Below are 25,843 nucleotides of genomic sequence, written 5' to 3' on the forward strand. Positions count from 1 at the left end.
ATTTAATTAGACAAAGTAATAGAGAAGGGAGCGGTAGGCTTAACAAAAAAAAAAAAAAAAAAAAAAAAAAATAGTGCAGCCATTATCAACCCACTGCAGGATGGAAGCCTCCTCAACAATTCATGCTGAGGAAAATGGACCATAATCTGCCACGCTGGTCCAGTGCGGGTTGGAAGATCGACCGTATTCAGCAGTCAGGGCTTGAACCCCGGTCTACTCAAGAAGCGTGTGCTACTGCACTTCAGCTCCCAGCACACAGGTCGCACGAAAACAATGGAAACAGGTAGCAGCGGCTATTGGCGAGTACGTGTGAATAATTATGGCCCCAAAAGAACAATACGGCAAAGGACTGAGTTTGTCGGGACATTCCTTTGATCGGTGACACCCGGAGAAGAGACGGGTTGTAAATACGGGACAAATGCTCCGATGAGATTTAAGACTGGCGTCTGGCTGTCGGTGATAGCAAGTTTTAGTATATTAGGAAGAAAAAGTGTTAAGTGAAACAGAAAGATGGCGTTGAACTTCAAAGCAGCGGACTGCCTGGGAAAATTTACAAATTTCTTAAAATGAGGAGTTGGATAGAGCACTGAAGAGACAGCTTGGGAAAAATTAAAATGGGCGAATAGGACACAGTGAAAGTTTGATAAAATGAAAAGATTGGTTAAGACTGAGAACTAGGTATCGCCTGACATATAGGGGCGGTACGTAATTCAGATGAACAAAATGTGAGTGAACAGGGGGGAGAGACACAGAACCTGAGTTGAGTTTTATGTGGGTGTTTATGGAAATGAGTTAGGGGGAGACAAAGTAGAGATTCTTGTCGGTGTTTGGGGAAATGAGCTAGGACAGACAGTTCAGTTTTTTCGTCGGTTAAAGTATAAAAAGAGTTAGTAACATGAACGGTTCCGAGTGTTTGGTCGTGGTAGAAAATATGAGTTGGTAACAGTTGACAGTGGAGGTTTCGGTTGTGTTAGAAATATGAAGTGTAAGGAGAATAAGCCTGTCCGTCATGGAGGAAGGCAAGGGTAGTGGCCCGAAAGCAAACGAGCGCTGTGAAATATTTCCTTGTGAATGAGTTTTAATAAGGTGGAGAGAGAAGGAGCGAAATCCGCAGAATTAGTAGCTCGAGAGAAGGAGCGAAAACGCGGAATTAGTAGCTCGATGAGAAGGAGGAAGCCCATTTTGATGTCCCAGACGGTAGGAAGCAGTTCCTGTATCGAAACTAACAGGCGGTGAAGGCAAAGTGCCAGCCTAGAGCGGACGGAGCAAAGCAGAAGGAAAGATAGCAGTCCCCGTAACGAAGGAGTATGATCGTACAACAAAGTACCAGCCCAGACCAGATGGACAGGGAGTTTAAGCAAAGTAGCAGAACCGTGATCCGTACGAAAATCCTCTTGAAGTCCTGAGATGAATGCCCTTGGAAAACGATGATGCCATTCCCAGACAAGGAGCTGAAGGCCCCAAAACGGAGAAGTCCGATTCGTAAAATTAAGTAAGTGACTAGTTATAAGGTATTCTCACTTACATATAAAGGACTGTAGGAACTCTAATATCAGATTAGTAGAAGTTTAGAAAGATGTTAAGGGAAGGATGTACAAAAATATAAATATGTATACATAAATATAGAGATAAATCAGATATGGGTTTTGATTAATGTATAATCAGACATATGTAGAAAGGCAAAGGAGAGAAATTTGATATTTGTTATTAGTTATTGTTTTACATATAGGTATGATATATTTTAGAAGGGAAATGTAGAGAATACAGAGAAAGAAATAGCCTTATGAATGTAGCTAACACTTGAGACCAGCATTAGTCCAGAAATTGATGTCAAATGTACTATCTGTCTTGATTAGAGAAAGTTGTGAAATTATATTCCACAAGACAAAATAGGGCACTAATTAAAACGGAAGTTAAGAGTGAAATTCCTAAATCAATTTATAAGGTAAGGATTTGATTTACACAGGAGAAAGGGTGTTACCTAATCCTCTTAAGTAATTATTATTCATGTGTGAAGAAGAAGCTATATCAGTTTTTGTAAAGATATTAAGTTTGTTGTGTAGAAAGAAATAACTGTTCTAGTGTAAACCCAATGTATTAATTTGCATATATATCTGATGCTACATAGGCAAATTTGAATAATATTAGTATGTGCTTGAGTTTTAATCACTTTATCATGTTGTGTATATATATGTAAATAAACTATGTTATGTTATAAATTAATGTGTGTTTTTGTCATTCTTGAACACTCAGCCTTTCCGAAGGGAATTATACGTAATTGAGAAGTTCCCCTGAACCTCAATTCTCCTGTGAATCCAAAGTCAGATGTGTAAGTGGGGGTATAAGAAAAAAGGTCTATATATCTAATAAGGGAACAAAACAAAGAATATTAAATAAAGATATTTAATAATAATAATCAAGAAACAAAAATAAAAAGTAAAAGTTATCATTTCTTCCCCCCACAAACTTTAATCAAGATTTTGTCTGGATTAAATATTTCAAACTTTACTAAATAAGATTTATTTTCAAAATTTGAGAGGTCAAGTAGTCAGAGTTACATATATATTAATGTATACTGCCTAGTAAAATGTTTGGCGCACTTGTTGAATCATTTCACTCATGCTTCCTGGCGTACGCTTGGGATGAGTTACTTAAATAAATAATAAATATTTCATATTAGAGTTACCAGAGACAACTCACCCCTCCATGTGTATTATGTCTGTAAACTGCTAACTGGTCATGGATCTTGGAAGTCCAAAGTATTTTAGCTGTGAAAACAAGTTCATCATTATCTTGTGTCGACGTGACCTGGATACAAGTATTACTTGTTTCCCTATTTATGAAGAACAACGACAATTACTTTTCAAACAGTTTCGACAATACATGAAGGTAACGTCGGACTTCGCTTGGAAAATTCTAAAAACTTAGAGCTTTGCAATTTTCTACAGAAGTCTTCAAGAGAAGAAGCAATTATTTCTTTAATTTTGAAGATACTTGTGTTTTTTTCTTATTATTATCTTTTCAATGCCTTTCTGCTATAGCGTTGCATATACTTTTTAACTGGTACTCTACATGTGATAAAAACATATATAATTGAAATTTTAAAATATTTCTCTTCAGAACCCCTCACTGGGTCATAGACTTTTAGTGGACATTGTAACATCTGTATATTGTCAATATATACCTGAATTTGGTGTATTTTTTGAATTGTCATTGTGGCCTTCCTCTTGGTGGGTTTACCTGCTTTGTGTATCATTAAACAAATATACAGACCTAATATACAGAGATTCTGTACCCGCTGTTACAGAGACACAAGGTGAGTTAGATGAACGTCTTGGAGCCACCCCAAAACAAACAACACATACATACAATCAGTAAACTGCACTAGCACTCGCAGGTTTAGTTTTTTTTCCCTCCTATGAGTGCGGACTTTTAAGTATCCTATTCACTTAGCAGTTCAGAAAGTGGATAACTACATCCCGCCTTCTCATGGCATGGACGGGTTAGTGTATAGTGCTGAGAGTATCACAACGGCATGGACGGGTAATGGGAAGCCGCTTTCCCGGTAGCATAAAGCTCAGAAACAACTGTAGAGTACAACATACACACATTGCACTAACATAGGACTGTACATTTCTGGCCAATTTATAGAGTTATATAGCATCGCAATTTACCACGGAAGAGTCTCATATATCCGAGGCTCCTAATCATACAGATTCGTCGCCTGCGGCATTCATGCGGTCAATACGGGCTCCTTGGTCAAGTGATAAACGTTCGCCTAAGTGATAAAAGTTGGATCCTCGCGGTAGCAAAGTGGTTATAATCGCCATCCTCCCCACACCGCGTGAAAATAGGTCCCGGTTCGAATCTCGTCAATGACGCCGGGAACTTTTTATTTCGTGACTGAGTAAGCCGGTTTTAAGCGCCAATAGTAAAGTTTTTTTCTCCCAGAAACTTGGTTTTTTCGTTCAGCAAAACAGGCAAACTGACCAGAGAACACACACAATTTATAGACATAATACACATGAGCGAATGAGATTGTTTTTATGAGTAACCCTAATACGACTTTTTTTTTCTTTTGTGTGTGATCAGTTTGTCTGTTTTGGGCTAAAAATTATTGAATTCCGAGAGAAGAACCTTACTTTCCCCTCCTGAGACAAACTAACTCAACCACGGAAAACCATAAGCCTATTCCAGGTTGTGTAAGGAGCATGATGATTATCGTCACTATGTTACCCGTGAGAACAGTGAGTTAGGTAAAGAGAAAATAACAATTGAATAAAGTAAAAATAAAATTTCCATGTTTACTTTGTGAACTGTTATTAATTTATCTTCATATTCCAGGTCTGAGCGGAGATAGCTTCAGATTCGCTGAAAATGGTGATGGACCAGCACGCTACAATATCATCCATTTTAAAAAGACTGGAGCCAACAGTTACGGGTGGCTTAAAGTTGGAGAGTACATCGATGGGAAACTGAATCTTGATCTATCTCAAGTACGCTTTCGTACAACGGAGCCGAGTATGCCACCATCTGTTTGTAGCCGACCATGCGAAAACGGTCAAGCTAAGAAGTTAGTCCAAGGAGAAAACTGCTGTTGGCATTGTTTTAACTGCACCCAGTACCAAGTGCTGGTGTCTGAAACTCAATGTGCCGAGTGTCCGCTTGGATTTTTACCTAATGAAGACCACACAGAGTGTACATCGATCCCCGAAGTTTACATGCGGCCGGAAAGTAGTTGGGCCACTGGAGCAATGGCCTTTTCCACTACAGGAATTCTTGTAACAGCGTGCATCATCCTAGTGTTCATCAAGTTTAACGATACACCAGTCATCAAGGCATCAGGTAGAGAACTCAGTTACGTGTTATTGGGAGGTATCCTCATGTGCTATGGTATGACGTTCTTATTGGTACAACGTCCAACCAATATCATCTGTGGTGCTCAGAAAGCAGGGATTGGTCTATGCTTCACTACCGTCTACAGTGCCCTGTTTGTTAAAACTAACAGAATTGCTAGGATCTTCAAAGCTGGAAGAAGAAGTATCAAAACGCCTAGCTTTATCAGCCCTAAATCTCAATTGGTTATCTGTGCAGCATTAGTCAGTGTTCAGTTATCAATTACTGCTGTTTGGTTAGCCTTCACCCCACCAAGAGCCATTCATTATCATCCAACTAGGGAAGACAACCATCTGGTGTGCGCATCTGCGATAAATGCCAGTTATATGGTAGCATTTGCCTATCCCATACTGCTGATTATTGTGTGTACAGTATACGCTGTCCTCACTCGAAAAATTCCAGAGAGTTTCAACGAATCTAAATATATTGGATTCACTATGTACACTACTTGTATTATATGGCTGGCATTTGTACCTATTTATTTCACTACTGCTCAACATGTGGCGCTCAATGTCACAACAATGTCCGTGGCTATTAGTCTCAGTGCTACAGTAACCCTGGTGTGCCTTTTTTCGCCAAAACTCTATATTTTGGCACATCCAGAGAAGAACGTAAGGCAATCTGTGAGAACCCAAATTCAAAAGGACTCACCAAAGCCTACTACTTTTAAGTTCACATCAGGAATTGGCACACAATCGGATGGTGAGTATATTTACTAATATTATGTGCATGCATTTTTTTAAAATTTATTAGCTAGTATTATGGTGTTTGATGAAAAGGAAGGAATTTATTATTAATATAAACAACGTTTTAAAAGACTTTCTGCAGATTATAATGTATAGATAAAAACAATTTTATACAAATCGGATAGAATTTTAAATTTAAATCTTTAAAAATAGGCTAAGCAGAATTCAAAAACTGCCTCTGATGCAGGAAGTCCCACTTTGATCTTATTTAATAACATTAGATCATCAAAGAATCGAAGTGGTATTCGTCTCATTCTAGATATTTGAATCAATCTTCCACATTACTTGATTGTCTCTATCGAAATGTAAGATCTGGACACAGATTGGTTATCTGTGCAGCATTAGTCAGTGTTCTCAGTTGGTTATCTGTGCAGCATTAGTCAGTGTTCTCAGTTGGTTATCTGTGCAGCATTAATCAGTGTTCAGTTATCAATTTCTGCTGTTTGGTTAGCCTTCACTTCACCAAGAGCCATTCATTATCATCCAACTAGGGAAGATAACCATCTGGTGTGCGCATCTGCGATAAATGCTAGTTTATCTTCCATTTCGATAGAGAGAATAAAATTCCATTAGAGAGAGAGAGAGAGAGAGAGAGAGAGAGAGAGAGAGAGAGAGAGAGAGAGAGAATCAAGTTCCACTTACTGTTGACATCACCAGAAACTTCCCACCATGGTTTTCCCCGGGCCTACAAGTCATATACCTACTGACAGGACATGGAGCTCTGAATGCAAAGCTATCCCTACTCGGAATACAGGAAGATCCCACCTGCACCTGCGGGGGGCTGGAGAGCTGGCAGCACCTCATGCATTCATGCATGACTGCCAGCTCTATGACGACCGCCGCAGTGCATTCATCACCAAAATACAATATCTACCATACGGCCAGGAACACCACATCTTCGACACCAGGGAAGAATATCAGGCTTTCTCTAGCTATGCACTGGCCCTGTTCACAAGACGGAGAGCTCTTGTCGCAGCGAACCGCAACCAACCACTGACACAATAAGGAAATGAACAAACCTCGAAGGAAATCGTCCCGCGGAAGACGCCTGGAACCCAACGGCCTCCGATAATCAAGGCACTAAACCCTGAAGTGGGCCTAAAGTCGAATAAATGAGAAATGACTCTATAAACAACATTGACGCAAACACCACATGGATGGGAAATGTCACAAGAAAGACCCCACAAACTCCGACAAACAGACCCGGATCTTTTGACGGTAAATACTGCAGAACGGACGGGAACCACCCCATGAACGATCACGCTTCGGTCCGATCGCTCCTGGGAACGAACTAGGACCACTAGCAGCTCTGCTGCCAAATGCTATATGGCGAGCTGAATGGGGTACCCTAACCCTATTCATCTCTAATTCCCTATTCCCGGCAGGAGGGAGAGGAGACATGCTCTGTTTCCTCCCTCCCCTGCCGACCCATCTCTTCGCCTGGTGAGGCATGGGCCTACCTCACTGACCACCTGGGGTCGCCTTCTCTATCGTCCCCATGATTCTGCCTTTCACCCCCCCAGTCTTCAGGCTCTTCCCCCACTCTACCTGTATACCTTATCCATGGCAGGGGGAGATAACTCTTCTTCGTCTCCCCCACCCACCCACCCACCATCCAAACTCCCCTCTGGTGTGGCATGGGCATACCATACTGCCTAGCAGGGGTCATCTCCTCTATCGAACCTTTACTTCTACTTCTACCCCCCAGTCTTCAGCCACCCCTCCGTCCCACTTTTATGTTTCATCTAACATATAGCCAACACGTCTAAATTTAATAACAACAAAATTCTGCCCGACCTATTAGGCCCTTTAACACATCTCGTAGCATTCAACCCCAACCAGCGATTTGCTAACAGCAATCTTATTTATTAAGAATTAACGTCAAACGCCTATATATATTTTTTTTTTGTATTATTATTTTTTTTATTTTTATTTATTTATATATATTTTTATTATTTTTTTTATTTTTATTTTATTTATTTATTTATTTTATTTTTTTTTTTTTTTTAGGTCCTAGCCACTGAAATCCCAAGAAACTAGGTGACAGGACCTGCCGAAGCAACTTGTCATGATTCTGGACACCCGGCTAGCCTCCACGTGGCGAGGTATGGGCAACGTCTGGCCCCACTAGGGGCCTGGCGGCCAATAAGCCGGACAAACAATGGGCACAACAGATCACACTGCACAGACATGGCCCACACACTTTCAAGTCTCTGACTTGACAGTGTACTGTCCTCGATACAGCGAACACACGCGGAGATGGGAGAAATCCCATGCGGCGTCTGACACAAACATACCTTATACCTTTACTGTTGACAAAGGTAGATTCAGCTCCAATGAATGTATTTGTTGGGTTGAATGTGCATTAGGTACTCAGACTATATTACGCTATTGTGTAATATAGTCTGATACATTTGTACAAAGATAATAATCTTTGTACAAATGTGTGTTGGCGACCGATTTCATGTTATGAAGACTGAAAATTCAGACTAACTCATGAATAAAATGCTATTCCCTCCTCCTGAGATCAACTAACTGCTTCGATTTAAGAGAACTTGAGAAATTTCTTCAGTCGTCGACGGAAATCTAACACAGACCTCTCCAAACGAGTCACAAGCAGCGAAACGACTATACTCTCACTGAGGACACATCTTGAATAGATGAATGGCTATGCACTAATGGATTTTAATATATAGATGGAATTTCGTGGTTTACAAGGAAGTTCTGCTGAACTATTGCGCTACAAGATTATTAAAATTAGCATTGAGTATTCCTCATAATTTTTCACTTCCCTTTATTTCTGCGAGGGCAGGATTTTGGCACATTCCATGAAAGAGATAACAACAGAAGATCCTTATTTTAACTCGTTCGCAACTAGGAAGTTTGAGGAACTGAGTAGTGAAATATTTGTATCTACGTACAACACGTTTGAACGTTTTCTTTCTTTTTTCGTATTAATGCTTTTATTTCTGTACAATATCAAATTTGGCGTGTAAAACTGTTTACTGTTCCCATAAAGAACTGTTTATTGTTTTTCCTTTTATCTGTGAGAATTATATTCAGTCTTCCGTTGATATAATCAAATATTGCAAAGGCAAGAGACAGAATACAAAGTACTGGACGAAAAATATTACGATAGGTAACAAAAAAACTTTCAAACTTTAAAAGTCTAACCAGAGTAAAGTCTGGACATTTGGATCAAATTAAGCTTATTTTATCTTATTATTGCCAGAAAGCGCTGATTTATTCAGAAAAGCGTATCCTAACATTATTTGCGAATGTCAGAAGGCCCATAAAAATTGCTCCCATCATCGACGGACTCAAACTTGGAGCTTTTTTAACCAGGTGTGGAGAGGACGGCTATTCTACCAACTGTGCTACCCACGAGAGCCATACATAGAAATTAATTTAATTTTAATTTAATGAGTTGATCCAGTACATTTTCCTCAGTTAATAAATACCGATTTAATGTGACAGATCCAAATTAAAATTCCGATGAATTCACCTGTCCCAACTTGCGGGATAAATGGATTTCACAACGATCTTTATTTCTAAGTTTTCACAGCATGGGCAAGTGCGTTTTCTGATAATAATTTAAGGCTAGTATTTACTCTTTCAAATAATAAATAAAAATTATAATTTTCGAGTAACAAAAATTGGTTTAAATTGCTTATAACTGCTAAGTGATCCATATATCCAATCCTCAGCCGAATTCAATATTAACATAAATGTTAAACAGCTTTTTATTAATAACCGTTCCCCCCACAGTGGGTACGACAGAAGACTCTGCTGCCGTACCAATGTATAATGGCTCATTGTACCTTGGATCCGTTCCCAGAGAATAACTGGAACGTATTGATTAGTCCGATGAGTCGGGTTTCTAAGTGCATCAAGATGAATTAACAGCCAGGACAGCGTAATAGTCTATGGCAGTGGTGTCCAACCTACGGGCCCAGAATAATTTTTATACGGCCTGCGCGGAAAGTGAATTCTACTATTTTGATATAACTTGTCCATTGAATTATTCTTAATTTGTATTGAATTAAAAAATCATCCTTAAAAATGTTCCAAAAGAGGAAAGTCTGTTTATAATCAAAGGTGGACTTAAGACTATTTATTCATCGAGTAAGACGAAAAAGGAAAGTGTTTGTTATGTAAGGATATTGTATCACTTTTTGAAGAATATACTGTAGTTTGTCTCGACAAACACTTATGCGAAGAGTAGAAGATACTAGATTTAAGAAAATAACAAAACACACTGAAAACGTATCAGTCAAGAAAAGAAATTTATCTGCTGTAAGCTCCAGTTATCAAGTTGTGTATTTGATTGCTTTTGAAAGTAAACCGTTCAGTAATGGTGAATTTGTTAAACGTTGTTTGTTAAAAGCTGTGGAAAAAATCTGTCCAGAGAAACGAAAAATTATACAAGACATTATTTTGTCTGCCTCGACAAACAATTATGCTATGCGAAGAGTAGAAAATATTGGAAGGAATTTGTTCGAACAACTTTTAGAAAACATAAAACAAATGAAATATTTTAGTATGCCACTGGATGCCGGTATTGATGTAAATGGCATAGCCCAACTCCTTATCTTCATACGTGGAATTTTTTTTTATCGTATGATGTGAGCAATAAACGAAGGAACCAGTTTATTCATGCTTCCTTCGTGTATCGTGGCCGTGAGATCCAACCGGATAGTGCAGCACCATCGTGATATCCAAGCCCGAGGCGGGATTCGAACCCACAACCTTTGGGTTGCCACCGGCTATCCCGGTCGGCATACTTGGAATTAATGATAATTTTGTACCAGTTGAAGAAAGAAATAAAAAAATAATAATAATTAATAAAAGAAAAGAAAATTAAACCTATCATCCTATGCGCTTCCCTCACCCGAAGGTAATATCCAGATGACCTTTGAATTTCCCCAAACTGTCAGCCTCTACCACACATGTAGGCAACTTATTCCACTAATTTATAACTCGCTGGCTAAAATAAAACTTCCTGCAGTCCAATCTAAACATTTGCCACCGTAACTTGAATTTATGTCCCCTAGTTCTACCATCATTTATAATCTTGAAAATTTCGTCCTCAATTCATTTTACTGATGCCTCTCAGAGCCTTAAACACCTCAATCAAATCTACTCTAAGGTGTCTAGTTTCTAAACTCTGCAACCCACATATTCGAAGTCTTTCTTCATAAGAACGCCGTTTTGCCGATCTCACTAGGCGAGTTACCCGTCTTTGCACCCTTTCAAGAAGCTCGATGTCTATCTTTAGGTGCGGTTTCCATACTTGAACACAGTATTCCAAGTGTGGTGTAACAAAAGCCTTATATAATGGGATTATCACGTCCCTATCTCTACTTGCAAAAGTTCGATAGATCGATAGGACACCATGGGCCTTCCTTGCAACCTGCTTACAATGCACAGAGAATTTCATGTCTGACCGTATCGTAATACCCAAGTCCCTTTCCCCCAGTACTGTTCCCCCAGTACAGTTTAGTTGAACTCCACCAAGTGAATAAGTTATTTTGGGATTACTGTTTCCCAGGTGTAATACACTTTGTTGGATTAAAGCATAGCTGCCATTTTTCTGACCATTCCTGAAGTCTATCTAGGTCTCTCTCTGAAGAAGCTCAGCTTGACAGTCATCATTAACTACTCTACCAATTTTAACATCATCTGCAAATTTAGACAGCACGCCCTCTACCCCTTCATCGATGTCGTTTATGAAAATTAAAAACAACAGTGGTCCTAATACTGATCATTGGGAAACCCCACTTTTTACATCAACCCAATCTGATGAATAGCCATTTATCACAACTCTCGGCCTCCTGCCCTCCCTGAAGCCATCCTGCTATCCATCTAAGGATTTTCCCAGTGATTCCAACCTGTTCGAGCTTATAAAGCAACCGCTCATGTGAGACTGAGTCAAAAGCTTTGCTGAAATCTAAATAAACAATGTCGAAATTATTCCCTAAATCCAGCTCGGGAGTGACCCTTTCAAAATAGCGAACCAGATTTGTTAAACATGATTTTCCCTTTACAAAACCATGCTGAATATCCTTTAGAATTTCCATTCAATCCAAATGATCCTGAATTCCACCCTTGATCATTGCCTCCATGATTTTCCCTACCACTGAAGTCAGACTGACAGGTCGATAATTTCCCACTTCACTCTTAGAGCCACCCTTATGTATTGGAGATACATTGGCACTTTTCCAATCCAACAGAATCTCCCCAAAGTTTAGTGATGCTCGCATAATTATTGAGGCATTATCGCAAGAATTGAGGCATTAATCCTAGAAGATCGCCGTATTAGTGTCAAAGAACTAGCTGCAGAGTTCTAAATTAATGTAGGTTCTGTGAAGAACATTTGAACTATTCCAGGACCAGTTGAATATGGGCAAAGTGCCTGCTAGATGGGTTCCCAGACTTTTGTCCGTTACCAGAAGAAGGAAAGGGCACAATGTGCACTTGAAATGTTGTCGATGTGCCAGGAAAGGCAAGAAGAGTTTTTCCCACGGCTAACCACCACGTAATGAATAGTGAATCCATCATTTATGATCCTGAAACTGAACAAATGTCAAAATAATCGAAGCATGTAGAATCATCACCCCACCCTCCCAAAAAAGGCCAAGGCGAAACCCAGTTTTTTTTGGGGGATCAGCATGGTGTAATACCAACAGACTACCTTCAAAAGGGCTGTACTGTGATGGCGAAGTATTACTTCAACCTCTTCATAAAGCTACTTACTGCTATAAAATAAAAATAAAGACGGGGAAAGCTGTCAAAAGGTGTGCGCCTGCTTCACTATAATGCACCTGCGCATTCTTGGTATGCTGCGCTGAGGTATGTCCACGAATGAGAGTCTGAAATATTACCTCATCTTGCTTATTCCCTGACCTTGTACCCTCGAATTTCTTCTTCTTTTCTGCCCTGAAGTCCTTTCTTCGTGGAAAACACTTTTTGCTAGTGATGAAGATATGATTTCTGCCGATTCGTTGTTTGAAGTCAGAAGAAAACTATCATGCGGAAGTGTATTGAGAGATGGTAAAAAAGTGTAATTTTTTTTCTGGAGGCAATATTGAAACGCGCAATACATGGTATTTGTTTCAACCTACTATCACAACTACTTCTAGGCGAATACAAATCTTTTTTGAATAGTACTACTTTATGCGATTGTTGTTTCTAATGCCAGTAAGTTACCGTCTAGTGGTCCAAACCGATCATATCCCTTATGTACTCGAAATGTGGAAGGAAACTAGGTTCGTCCCATTTGAATCTCAGTTTAAAATGAGATTTTACTCTTTGGACGATGGTGCCATTTATTAATACGACCATTTGTGGGGTCTTAATTTCATTCAGACGTAATTTAATGCAGTCCAGATATTTCTCAAGTGCTTTAATAATGTTAATTGCTTCTTTATTTGGTACTTGGCTGACCTCTTGATGTAACAAGTATTCATATCACCTGAATAAGTAACAAATTATTTGCAGTCTTATGCCAAGAAAGGGTCTATTGCTCCTGCAAAAAGAGTGGAAGAAAAGATACCCCCCCCCCCTTAATTTACCTGACATGCAGTGTTTATGTTTCCTTCCATGGCTGTAATTTTCTTTCCCAAAGATGTCTGTTAAAATTCAGAGGCTGTTTCCCCTTGAGAAAATATTCATTCAGAATAACAATGACAAAAGGATAGAAATAATGTCGGAGGTATCCTTTTCGGCAGACTCCGGACCAAATTTCCAGTTTATCACAAAAGTTATTCAATGGGGTTATGGTCAGAAATCTGAGCATGCCAATGAAGATTTTTGCACATGCATGTATTCAAACCAAATTGCTATAGAGTGTGCAGTATGCATTAGACACTGTCATGCTGAAATAGAAAAACGGCATGGGCCATCACAACATACGCTTCACTATAGTAGTCCTTACCTACCTACACTGCCTTTCAAAATTAAAAAACACCCTTATTTTGTAACATGTTTTCCACTTTGGCAAAACCTTACCACAGTCTTTAATCAGGAAGAAAATAACTCAGCGATGGCTATTTATACTGTTCGTTTTGTTTGCGCCCGAAATGAAACTAAGATTATAAAGGGAGTCAGTGCTTTGTGTCTAGAAATTACGTTGTTCCCTTTTTTGATGGTTGAAACGCCCCAGTTTACAAAAAAGAAATATTTACATAGTGCTATAAATACTAAACATGAAGCGCTAATGAAAATTATTCAAAACAGTATTGATTCTACAGGAGATGAATAAAAGATAACTTCTGGCGGTTATCCTACTTTGTTTAGTAAATCATTAAATACACAAATGTTGTAATTTATTTACCTTAATTAATTTAATTTTTAAATAAAAAGCGCATAAGAACTACATATGATTATTTTCTGTTGCTTCTTATGTAATCTTATAAATACAGAAATACCGAACACAGCACAGTAGGTATTTAAAAATCTTCAAAAATTAATCTTCTGAAAGGTCATATCAATTCAGATAGAATTAATAACGGTATCCAGTTCCTCTCCCTACAAGGACACAATGGGCGAGGGGAGTAGAGCCTTGAAGTAGACCATACAGAACGTAACGAACTATATTTTTATTTTTATTAAATTCCAGTTATACGGTTGGCGTATTACATTGCCGTTATTATGAATCAGAACTTTCTCAACCCCAGAGGCCTATCTGAAGAATATATTTATACGGAAAGACTCAAAGATTCAAACCCAGCACTATAATCAAAAATTTCAAACAAAACTACATAAAATAAATTCAAACAAAACTACATAAAATAAATTTTTCCGTTAAACAACAACGTGACTCAGCGCAGCTGAATCCCTATTGCTCTCCTTCGATTTAAGTATATTAAAACACGCTCATCTCCTGCATGATCAAATTACCAGTCGAATTTGATCAGATAACGAAAAACTTTAAAACTTAGATGTGGTCTTTGCATATTAATATAAATCTACGCACTTCTCTAATATGTAAACTTTCATTCCAATTCTCAATAGACGCGAATACGAAGATTCTGCCTTTCTGAAATTCTTACATTAATTAGTATTTTAATTGAAGCAACTTTCATAACTTTTCGTGGCAAAATATAAATAGATGATCTGAACTGGAACTTAATCTGAGTTAATATCTTTCCGAAACTGAGAAATTGCATTAATCTTCCTTCATATATACAGTCACTGGCCAAAAAATTGGCGTCAAGAGATTATTATTAAAAGTAAGGTATGAAAATGTGTTTTGTTACATGGTTTGACCACAGGTTCCTTGGTATCAGATAAATACTGTACATGTTCCTAAGGTTTCTTAGATAATCTGTTCATGGGGAAGACAGGTTATATTTCCGATTTTCAGAAAGATGCTATTGTTGAAGCACTTTTAGCAGCAGCCACAACTGAGAAAATAAAGGAAATCACCGGTGTGTTGAAAGCAAGCATTCCAAAGTAAACAATAAGTGACGAAAGATGAATGCAGTTCTAAAAAGGGAAAGAAAGTCTTCACTCCAAGAACAAGACCGCAAGAATTTAAAGCGAATGGTGCGTCAGAACAAAAAGGTCCAGTGTGCATAAAAATGACTAAAATATTCAATTTAAGCAAATGAAGAGTCCCATTTCCAAATGACCGATGCGAAGAGAATTGAAGAATCTAGGATTTGGAAGTCGTGTGCCTATAAGAAAACCGGGTTTTTTTATGTAAAAATCGAAATATTCGACGGGAGTGTTGTCGTCAATGCCAAGATTTGACTGTGGAACTGTCGAAGAAGATCACGTAGTTTGGAGAGAATAGATTTACATTTCTTTGCAACAATGATTGCATGAAAGCTTGGCGTGAACCTCGTGAAGCCATTCATCTAGACTGTCTAGTCCTCCGCTCAAGCGACTGGAACGGTTTCATGCTATAGGACATATTCTGTTGGTATTGAAAGGATCAGCTCACACTGTTATAAACTTGTGTTACTTTCAATGAATATCTTTCTGTTGTATCGGACTAACTTCACCCCACAATGCTTCATTTTTACACGGACTGCGATGGATTCTTTCAAGACGAAAGCGTAATTCCATCGTTCAAAATCCGTATCTGAATGGTTCATGGAATATTCCAAAAGTTTCCAACAACCACCCTGGCACCTTATTCTCCAGATATGAATCCAATTGAGATAGTCTGGGATCTGTTGGAAAGGGCAGCTAGGCTTTGTGGTTCTCTATCAACCACAGTATAGTAGCTGTGATATCTGCAATTAGATTCCTCAGACACCTAGTGTAATCCACGATGTAAAAAACGTAATTCGGGCAAAAGATGACCCCTACTAGATATTGAATAAAGGTTTCTATTTTTTGGACATTAAATGTAATATTTTGTATTATATCCTTGTACAGATGCCACCATTTACATAACGGATGACGTTATCTGTGAAGTTATTAACTCGTTCCGTAACACACACACACCAGCGCTTAAAATCCACCACAGAAGAAGAAAACGAAAATTCGCTCAGTTTCATCTTTCTATAATATTCTTTCTGAATTCCTTTTCGGATTTCATTTGTTTTTCCGTTTAAAATACATGGCAATCTCTTATGTGAAAAATTACTCGGTTAATCTGTTAAATGATAATGTGTGTATTCGAATGGTATCGATTCATAATTCTCAGAATCCATCTTTGCTTGTTTCATTAGAAATGTTTTATGCGGAGGTCTAAAATTTAATCCTTTGTGTAGTTCTTCTAATTCTTAATGATGATAAATTAATAACATTATGGATATGCATTAACTACCAGTGTACCTAATAGGGAACATATGGAATTTGCGAACTAAATGATCCTTTAATCTTCTAAAATATTTTCTATTCTCTAATGCTATTTGTAAATTTCGAACTGTAGTACAACCTCTTTTGGACTTCATTGAATTAAATCAGCTAACGTGGATTATTCTTTCTGGTGGAATCTTCGTTAGGTCTTCGCATTTTATAATTGATGGACTGATGACGTTTTAGTGAGCTTCTTACCTAATGGGGTTGTAGTTCCTGGGCGTCTTTTACTGGACTAATTGGATCTGTGTTTTGAATGTATATTCATGTATAAGTAGGTTCATGTCTCTAAGTGCCGTATTGTATGACATGGCTGTAATGTATGAAAATTAAGGAAGATATCACAGAAAATATTCCTTGTATTCATAAAAACATTTATAGCCATAGAAGAACGAAACAACTCCAATTACTCAATAGTCTCGATATTACGTGATCAATTTCCATGACACCGAAAGGAGAATCATTTTTTGCCCATTTCCGATAAACAATCTATCGGGGACAAAGATGTTTTCTTTAAAATCCAATATTCAGTTTTTGTTCAAATGTATTAAGATTTACATGGGTGGAACATTCCAATATTGCAAGAAGTTCTGATTAGATGTTCATTCTGCAGGTTCTTCAAAATGAACATTAGAACTCCACAGCGTTTGTCTGCTGCTGCCTGACAAAATAGAGGCCAATATATAGAACGTTGTTTAAGTTTCTCAAACTGGATTGCACTTTGGCGGTAGGTGTAATTGTAACCGAAGGGGGAATACCGAATTCCATACGACCAGCTTTGTCTAAACAACTTCTTGAACGCATATATCGATTGGCACAAGCGTGGCACTGCAAATACAAAAGTTCGGCTAAAAAAGTGAAATCTGCTAGTCACATAGCGGTTCTCAAACGTTTTGGTTAGGACCCCTTTACACTCTTAAAAATTGAGGACTTCAGAGTCTTAGTATAACGTCTTAGTATTATTATGAATTTTGTTTTACTTCGCGGACCTCCTGAAAGGATCTCGGAGACCCCCAGGAGCCCGCGGGCCACACTTCCAGAACTGCTGAGCTAGTGGAATACTTATTGGTTTTATAATTTCAAGAATCAGGAGTAATGGGTGAATAGTTTTCAATCATCTTGGCCGAATTTCAACGGCAACAATCAGAAGGCACCAAACTAACTCATTATTTGGCAGAAATTTATATCGACACCTGTTTCGATTTCCTCTTAACATCTAGGCAGAAGTTAATGCATCTTCAGAGTACACCATAAATGCACGCGAATTATTCGTTCTCAACGCCGACTTTAATATCCACAGCAAAGTTTATATCCATCTGGTTACTCTGACCACGTACATGGTCAGAGCTGTTTTAGAGCCAAATGATTAACGTTGGTAAATTCATAATGTCACAAAAAGATTGTGAAACGAATACAAATGTGGTCATGTCATGTTCGTAAAGTATTAATATTAGACATATGACGCAAAGAAGCCTGAGGCTTTTGCTTCATCAGCCAAAAATTAATAATAAACAAATAAATAAAATAAAATAAACCAGCTATTTGACAGTCTCTATATCCAGCTGATCTTTGAATTTCGCTGACTCGCTTTCCGAAAAGAATTTCCTTCAACCCAATATAAACCTGTCTTTCTATAATTTGAATTTAAGGTTCGGAGTTCTGGAATCATTTATCACAGCGAAAATTTTATCCTCGTTCATTTTACTTTCTCCTCTCAGCGCCTCACACAGTACATCTCAATCATATCTCCTTCAAGGTGCCCAGTTATCAAGCTCTGTAACCTGCATATTCGAAGTCTTTCCTCATCTTTGGCCGATATCACCAGCTGCGTTGCCCGCCTGTAGTCCTTTTAAGAAGCTCGATGTCTCCATACCTGGACACAGTGTCCAAAGTGTGGTCTTAAATTGCCTTATACAGTATCCAGGAATCCTTGAAAAAGTATTCAATCTCGCTAAAAATAGTATTAAAAACAATGTTTTCAAAAGAAAGTCTTATTTATTCAATACAAAAAGACAATCTTCAAGAGGTTCACCTTACGTTTACCATTTCTAGGTATTAAAAATTAAGCGCCATTTTTATTAATCTCTGTTAATCTGATTTCTTTACATAATAAAACCATGCCATCTAGCCACAACATAGTATAGGGTGGTTATAATTAAGTGCGTCACCTCAGTTGGCTGCAGGTGGAAAACCGTTATTGGTAGAAATATGAAATTTTGAATGACCAGTTATCCAAGGCATGGGGAAAAGGGAAATGCAACAAAAATATTAGTTCCAGAAACTGCCACTAGGAGGTAGTTTGTTGTGTGCAACTGGTAGAGTACTGTTTCGATGAACTGCTAGCCTAGTATCAAGATTGGGATGTTCATTGGTGTCCACAATATGCTGGAAGCGCAGTATGGTATGATATGGTCAACTGTTGTCCGAAGCATGCCTTGTGATGCTTTCCTTCAAATCTGCAGTACTGCATGCCACTTAAACACAATGTCCTAGAGATATTCCAACAGAACATATTAGAAGGCAGGTATTTTTCAGCCACATATCATCGACCTGTGCTCTTGCCAAAAACCACACAGCAGAGTTGTTATGGGAAGAACTTTGGCTACTTTAAGGTGATTATTCTGCTTTTAATTTTTGTAAGGTGAAATTTATAAGTAATTTTCAAGTACTGATTGAGAGAAAATATCATTCCCTAAAGCGACTTTATTGGTACATACCTTATTCTACAAATCTGAAAAACATCCGCACAACGATCAATAATGAAACAGAGTTACGAGTTCTATTATGTATTTCTTCTTCACGGTAATTTGAAAATCGTGCAAGCCTAATTTCAAAAATTTATTTCTCGAAATGCTAGCGATAAAAAGAAATGTTTATCACTAGCACCAACGAAACCAGATTCCTTTTGATTAAAGAATGACAGCTAAAGATTCAGAAAAGAATTTACCGTCTTCTGCCTGAATCGATTCGCTTGCTCGTATTCACAGCAATTGCATAAGAATGTGGTCTGAAAATTGACCATGGCTTTACCTATACTTCATATCAACCGGTAAAAATATCTCGTGCGTTTTTCGCTTATAAATTTTGTGAGTAATAGAAGGGATTTTCAAAAGCAAAAGCGGTTTTAAGAATTTTATGATCTCGTGGATATGAGCATCTTCGAAAGGGTAAGCTCTTTCAACAGATATCTTTTGTTGTCATCTTTAATCAGAATAAATGCAGATTGGCGAAGGCTGGTAATAATCTTTTATCACTTCTGCTGCTTAGCAAAGAATCTACTCATTGTTAGACGGGTTCTTCTGCAAATACCCCATTAAAATTTTAATGGCTGTCTAGAATGGGAGTTTGTGTTGCTTCTGTAAATGGGATTGGTTTGCATTGCCTAAGAAGGGACTATCATATTAAATAAGAAGGGAATATCATATTATATAAGAAGGAACAATGTATGAACATGATGAAGAATTTACAGAAAGACTACGTAATTGAATATGTATATACATTACCTTTGGAATCACGTTTCATTTTTCTTAATTTTTAAAGTTTTTATTAAAATTGGACCAACTTGTTTACCAACTTTATTAAAATATTTTCTATTATGTGTAAAATACAAAAAAAAACAAAAAAACTTCGGATATATTTAAGAAATTTCTAGAATATTACAGAAAGGTGTAGAAGACTCCTGAATGTGCTAAAATATTGTAGAAGATTCCTGAATATGGTAGAACATTGTAGATGATTCAAGAATATTCTAGAAAGTGGGAGTATTGTTTAAACATTACAGAACATTGTGGGTGATTCTAGAGTGTTTTTCAATAATATAAACTGAGGAGTAAGAGCTGTAACTTATAAAACCGAAAGCTGTCATTCAGAATCGGTGTTTGATATAAGTTTTTGGTGTTTCGTGATAACTACGGCAAGAAATAAGGAACTGATTTTTGAAAACTCTGTACAAAGAAAGTTATTTCATGAGACGTATTGGCAAAAAACTAGGTGTTTCATTAAAAGAGGTACAAACTATCATTCGAGGATTCATGGAGATTGGCAGCTTAAAAGACAAATCACGATCTTTACGACCGCGCGTAACAACAGAAGTAACAGATAAGACCATAACAGTGATATCTAAACGCAATCGACGATTCGCTGCACCTAAATCCAAGCAGAGCTCAATAAGAACAGAAACTCCCGTGTCTACACCCACGCTAACTTTTCGTCTTTAACAGGCAGGACTTCATGGCCATGTAGTGATCCGAAAACCCTTATTGGACAACTGAAGATTGGAAAGACGTACTGTGGACAGATGATGTGCACAGATCCAAGCGTAGAGTGTATGTGAGACGATCAACCTAAGAAAAAAGGGTGTCATATCGTTTAGTGCCTACAGTCAAGCACGGCGGTGTTTCCATCATGATCTGGAGTTACTCCTGGTTTTGTGGGGGTCACATCATCAGAATTGAAGGAATTTTAAGAAACGAAGGGTATAAAGACATTCTTGAACATAATGCAATATCCTTTGGACTTAAAACTTTGTGGAAGAAAATTTATATCATATGAAAATGACGTGAAGCACAGCTCTGAGCTGTGCAGGGACTTCTTAGCAACTAAACAATCGGGGCGGGGGGAGTGTATAGTGTGTTTAAGGTCTAACGGCACCAGGGATGGTCACTGACTGACTTGAACCAAAAAGAGATTTTATGGAATCATTTAGACCGTCGAGCCCCTGAAGTCTGTCTGCCTTCACAAAAATTCATGGGAAACCTTGCAGATCGCTTGGAATTAGTCAAACGTATTATTAATCTATTATAAAATTAATCGCTAGAATGCCACGTCTGTGTAAGGCAATGATAAAATCTTGTCGAGGATATTTTAATGAAAATCTATAAAGTTGTTAATATTAATCATTTCAGATTTTTTGTTCTAAGATTTTCAACGCTTAATAAAAAATCTTAAAATAATTTCTAGTGTACTGTTATTCAAAAAAATTAACGAAAACTGTTGTCAAACGCTGTAATTCCGAACTTTTAGGTGGGAATGTATATGTAGAGAAAATAATAATAAGCAGTAATTGGTACGCTTTCCTTCCAAAAATGTACCGGACATGTGCACGTTTCGATGAACTTTTTTTATTGATACATTACTTAATACCGTGGTCAGCCTACATTTGGCTTTAATTAGTCATTTTATCCTCGTCGGTAGACTCTTTCTGAACCAAGTTTTGGTAACAGGACAGTAGTATTTTGGTCCATTCCACCTTCAACATTGTAGTCTATTCAACAACTGAAGGTGAGCATGTTGATCTAGCCCACCTTTAGCTGCTGATTTCTCCGATGCGTGAGAGATAAATTAGATAAAATTCCCATAACAGTAAAATTCTCTTGAGGGTTACTCAGTCTTTGGTTTATTAAATTAAAAGAAAGGTTCCAATATACTTTTGGAACAACACGAAATAGCAACAGCTACTTAATACGCTAAGCTCGAGTTGACAGTCCAAATGAAAATAAAATATCCATTGCAATTATTTGCTAGAAAGGTTTCGCCCCGTGACAGACACGTTTCAACTATTCTGTTTCCATACGTCAAAAATGCATTACGGTCGGCTTAAAAGCCCAAATAAATGTGACACCTAAAGGAATTATTCAAATGGGTCAGATTTCGTGTGTAGTCAAGGTGACTTTCAGTGGTACAACAGCACAGAATGTGCGAAAGCACATACTCTTTCATTCCGAATCCCAGCATGCAATCCATTCTTTCTGATAATTATAATATTGAACGTTACACATACGATAAATATTCGAACTCATAAAATACATTTTCATAAATCTGTGATGTTTATGATTGATGGCATTTAGGTGCAACTGAGAATTGCTCTATAATCCAAATGTTTGCATTTGCTTTTAAACCGATGCTATTTGCATCGGTTTAGAAGCAAATGTGACACCTAAAGATTGTGACACCTAGCATAAAGTTCATTACTAAATAAATAATGAACTTTATGCTAGAAAACATTTTCTTTTGTGATTGAAGGTGTACCCTTAAAAGAACTGCAATGTTTATCTTACAGCATTTTGTAAATACTTTTACAAAAGGGAGTGGCAACTGTCTCCCACGTATGCGTCAACTGTCCCCTTAACGATGGTCTATTTTAAAAGATATAAACCAAATGGAAAAATTAATGTACCATACAGAAAGTTTGCTAATAGATTTTTATTCTCCAAAGGATCAAGGAATTGTTTCAGCCGATTCTTTTGCTTTTTAAGCACATTCATAATCCCAGTTTACAAAAGAGGAAGTCAGAACTGATGCCATTAGCTACTGTTTCATCACCATATTCAACTCGCTAAAAATCATTGAAACGTTAATTTTCAAGTATCGTTAACAATACAATTTTCACCGAAAAATCCACTATCTATCCAATCTCACTGTACTTATCCACGTTACACATACCGATCCTGAAAAAGAATCTTCAATATACTGCCCTCGTGGGTAGCGTAATTGGTAGAATCGTCATCCTCCCCCATAACTGGTGGAAAATACCCGAGTTCGAGTCCCGTCGATGACGTGAAGAATTTTGATGACCATTTTTCACAACGTGGCTGAGTTAGTCTGTCTCAGGCATGGTTAGCATGGATTTTTCTCCCGGAAACTGGGATTTTTCGTCCAGCAAAACACAAAATCGACCACAGAACACACGCAATTTACAGACGGTATACACCGAGCAATATGACTTTAGTCACTCACGCTTCTAAAAATCCTACTACAACAACAACCTCAGTATATCCGTGTATCATTCTGCTAACATTAAGTAATTGTTTGCTAATAATCTGAACATTAGATCTTTACATAATTAGTAATTTATCCTTTTACAGTGCTCAATCTCAGCGTCTGTCTCTGGTCGAACAAGAGCATGCTTCTAAACCCAAGAACTTCTTTCCAATTCAGATCAAAACCTGTACACGCAGAGATTTCAATTATTTATATCCCTCGGAAAGCAAAAACCTTTATTATTACAATTTTTAGTTATAATATATACAGTTAGTAGATTTATACATAATTTTGAAGCAAATACATCGCATATGTCAATGTCAAAGCTAACGTCATCAACTGGAGAAAATGCTATATTCACACATCACAAGGCAAACTGGAGAAGCCGTTGGCGCTTCTGTTTACCCTAAAGTAACGCATGTTTACTTTGTCGGAAATGTGAAATGTCGGTGAATCTTAAAATCAAAGTTTTTGCAGCAGAATTTCGCGTTCTACTGAAAAGAGGAAATTTTACCGAAAACAAATACTGTATATTGGAAAAGTTTAAAATCAAACGAAAGTCTTCCACTCTCTGCTTCCCACTACTACGTTGTACCCGAGATGATTGCATCAGTATTTATAAATTTTATTTATTATGTTTTTGTAGTCTTACAAAAGGTAGAATATATTGTTTAAATTGTTAATTTAATACCTTAAGATTACAGTGTCCGAACACTTTGGAGCTAATGTAAAGTTTTCATTGCTTGTTCTTTCTTTGCTTTAGAACATCCCTAAATAATGTACTTCGGTTAGTAAGTGGTTATTTTTTGGAATAAACCACTTCACACCATAAACATGATATAAACATAATCATAGTCCCAGAAATAAGGCTAAAGACATCTTCAGTATCTTTACTGTTATTAAACTTTCTCATTTCTAACTGAAGTTATTATCTACTCCAACATTCATTAATCAATTTGCTTGGAACAATTTGAGATGCTATTTAATATCAATATTTAAAATGGGCGAAGTGAAGTAAAATGTATTTCTTAATAAACAAAACAAGCAATATCTTCAAAACAATGAATTTACATTGAAAATTTGAAATATTAATTAATGTCATTATTAATTAAATGGTAGAAAGCTTTAGAGTTTCCTGTTCGAACGGGGAACTCCCAGTTCGCTTCAGTTATGTTGTGAACATTAAAGAAGCACAGAGACAAGTATTTAAAATTGTTGGCCTCACCTGCAAAGCCCTGTTTTTTTCCCCATTGGGAAACTTTATGTTGGCTAATCAAAGTTAGTAGTGACAAAAATCTTTTGCTCTTTGTCCAAAATAGCAACGCACACGCAAATACAAACTCTTCTTTAGTAAAATTAAATACTTTTTTTGCATTTTAAGCTTTAAATATGTTTAAAATTTTAAATGATCAATTTTCATAACTTTGTCCCAATTAATAACTTGGAGATTGTGTCATAGGCCCTCGTGGGTAGCACAGCTGGTAGAAATCGTCGTCCTCCCCCACCGGGTGGAAAAGACCCGACTTCGAGTTCAGTCGATGAAGTGAGGAATTTTTATGGACCTTTTTACACTGTGGCTGAGTTAGCAGGTCTCAGGTGAGGGCAGCATACTTTTCTCTGCCAGAAACTCAGGTTTTTCGTCTAGCTAACAGAAAATTGACCACAGAACACACGCAATTTACAGACAGTATACAAGGAGAAATATGACCCTAGTCGCCGAAGCTCCTACAACAACAACAACAGTGTCACAGCCCTAAATTTCACAAGTAAATTAAGAGATCGCCACAAATCTACACATAATTTTGATTATTGCAACTCACAGAAAGTTGGGTGTTTTAAAATAGTTTTAAATAAGGTATTTTACTTAATTTGTTCCTGATTTTTTCAGGCAGTCTGTGAATTAAACTAGAATTTAGCAAAATAACACATATTTTTCTCTCTCTCCATTTTTTTTTTTAGGTTTCATCTCAGTGCAATCTGCTAATGAGAGGTTAGAGCGAGACTGTTCAGTCAGTATAATTCCAGTGGATGTTGTAACCTGTGGTACACAAACAGATGAAGTTCCACCTTCTTATCAAAAATTTGGAGCGAACAAGTTGTGACAGTTATTTTTATTCAGAGTCTTATTCCTATATAAATTGCCTTCCCGGCGAGAATAGTACAAAGCAAGAGTTGCAGACATTCAGAAGGAGAAAATTAATGAAAAGGCCTATTTGTTTGTCGAGAAACTTATGCTGTTTCCCAAACGTGAATATTAGACAACCTCCACATATCGAAATCAGTGTTACTAATGGTGAGATTAAGACGATAATGTGGTGCTTCGTTTTACAGGAAATTATGGAGATTGTTGTAGCAGGAACAGGAGTATGTTCTGTTCCTTCTAATAGATCCAGGAGTTAACACGAATTTGGCGTGGTCCGAGAAGTTTTAGTCTTGGCGTATTCGATTCTGTGAGGAGATATTTAAATGAGAATCTTGTGGAGGACAAGATGCTTTCCTCTCTGTGCATTTCTTCTATCGTCCAAAAATTGTCCGAAAAATAAGAAACCTCCTTCATATTAGTCGCTCACCAAGTATCAGTCCGATGTTCCACTCTCAGCCCCACAAGAATTTATGAGTGCCCACTA

General features: G+C 37.5%; 1 protein-coding gene across 1 annotated transcript in view; it reads left to right on the forward strand.

Moving 5' to 3' along the window:
* Positions 1-25,420, forward strand: part of LOC150085319 (metabotropic glutamate receptor 6-like) — a 243,655-nt gene extending 218,235 nt beyond the window's left edge. Inside the window, exons 6-7 of the mRNA XM_090373995.1 lie at positions 4,345-5,598; positions 25,176-25,420. Of these exons, the coding sequence (XP_090230121.1) occupies positions 4,345-5,598; positions 25,176-25,318 (1,397 nt within the window). The 3' untranslated portion in view covers positions 25,319-25,420. The remainder of the gene's footprint in view (positions 1-4,344; positions 5,599-25,175) is intronic.
* Positions 25,421-25,843: the final 423 nt, after the last annotated feature.

The sequence above is a fragment of the Mastigoproctus giganteus genome, chromosome 5 (assembly GCF_048544385.1).
Source record: "Mastigoproctus giganteus isolate SK-2022 chromosome 5, ASM4854438v1, whole genome shotgun sequence".
NCBI classification, from domain to species: Eukaryota; Metazoa; Arthropoda; class Arachnida; order Uropygi; family Thelyphonidae; genus Mastigoproctus; species Mastigoproctus giganteus.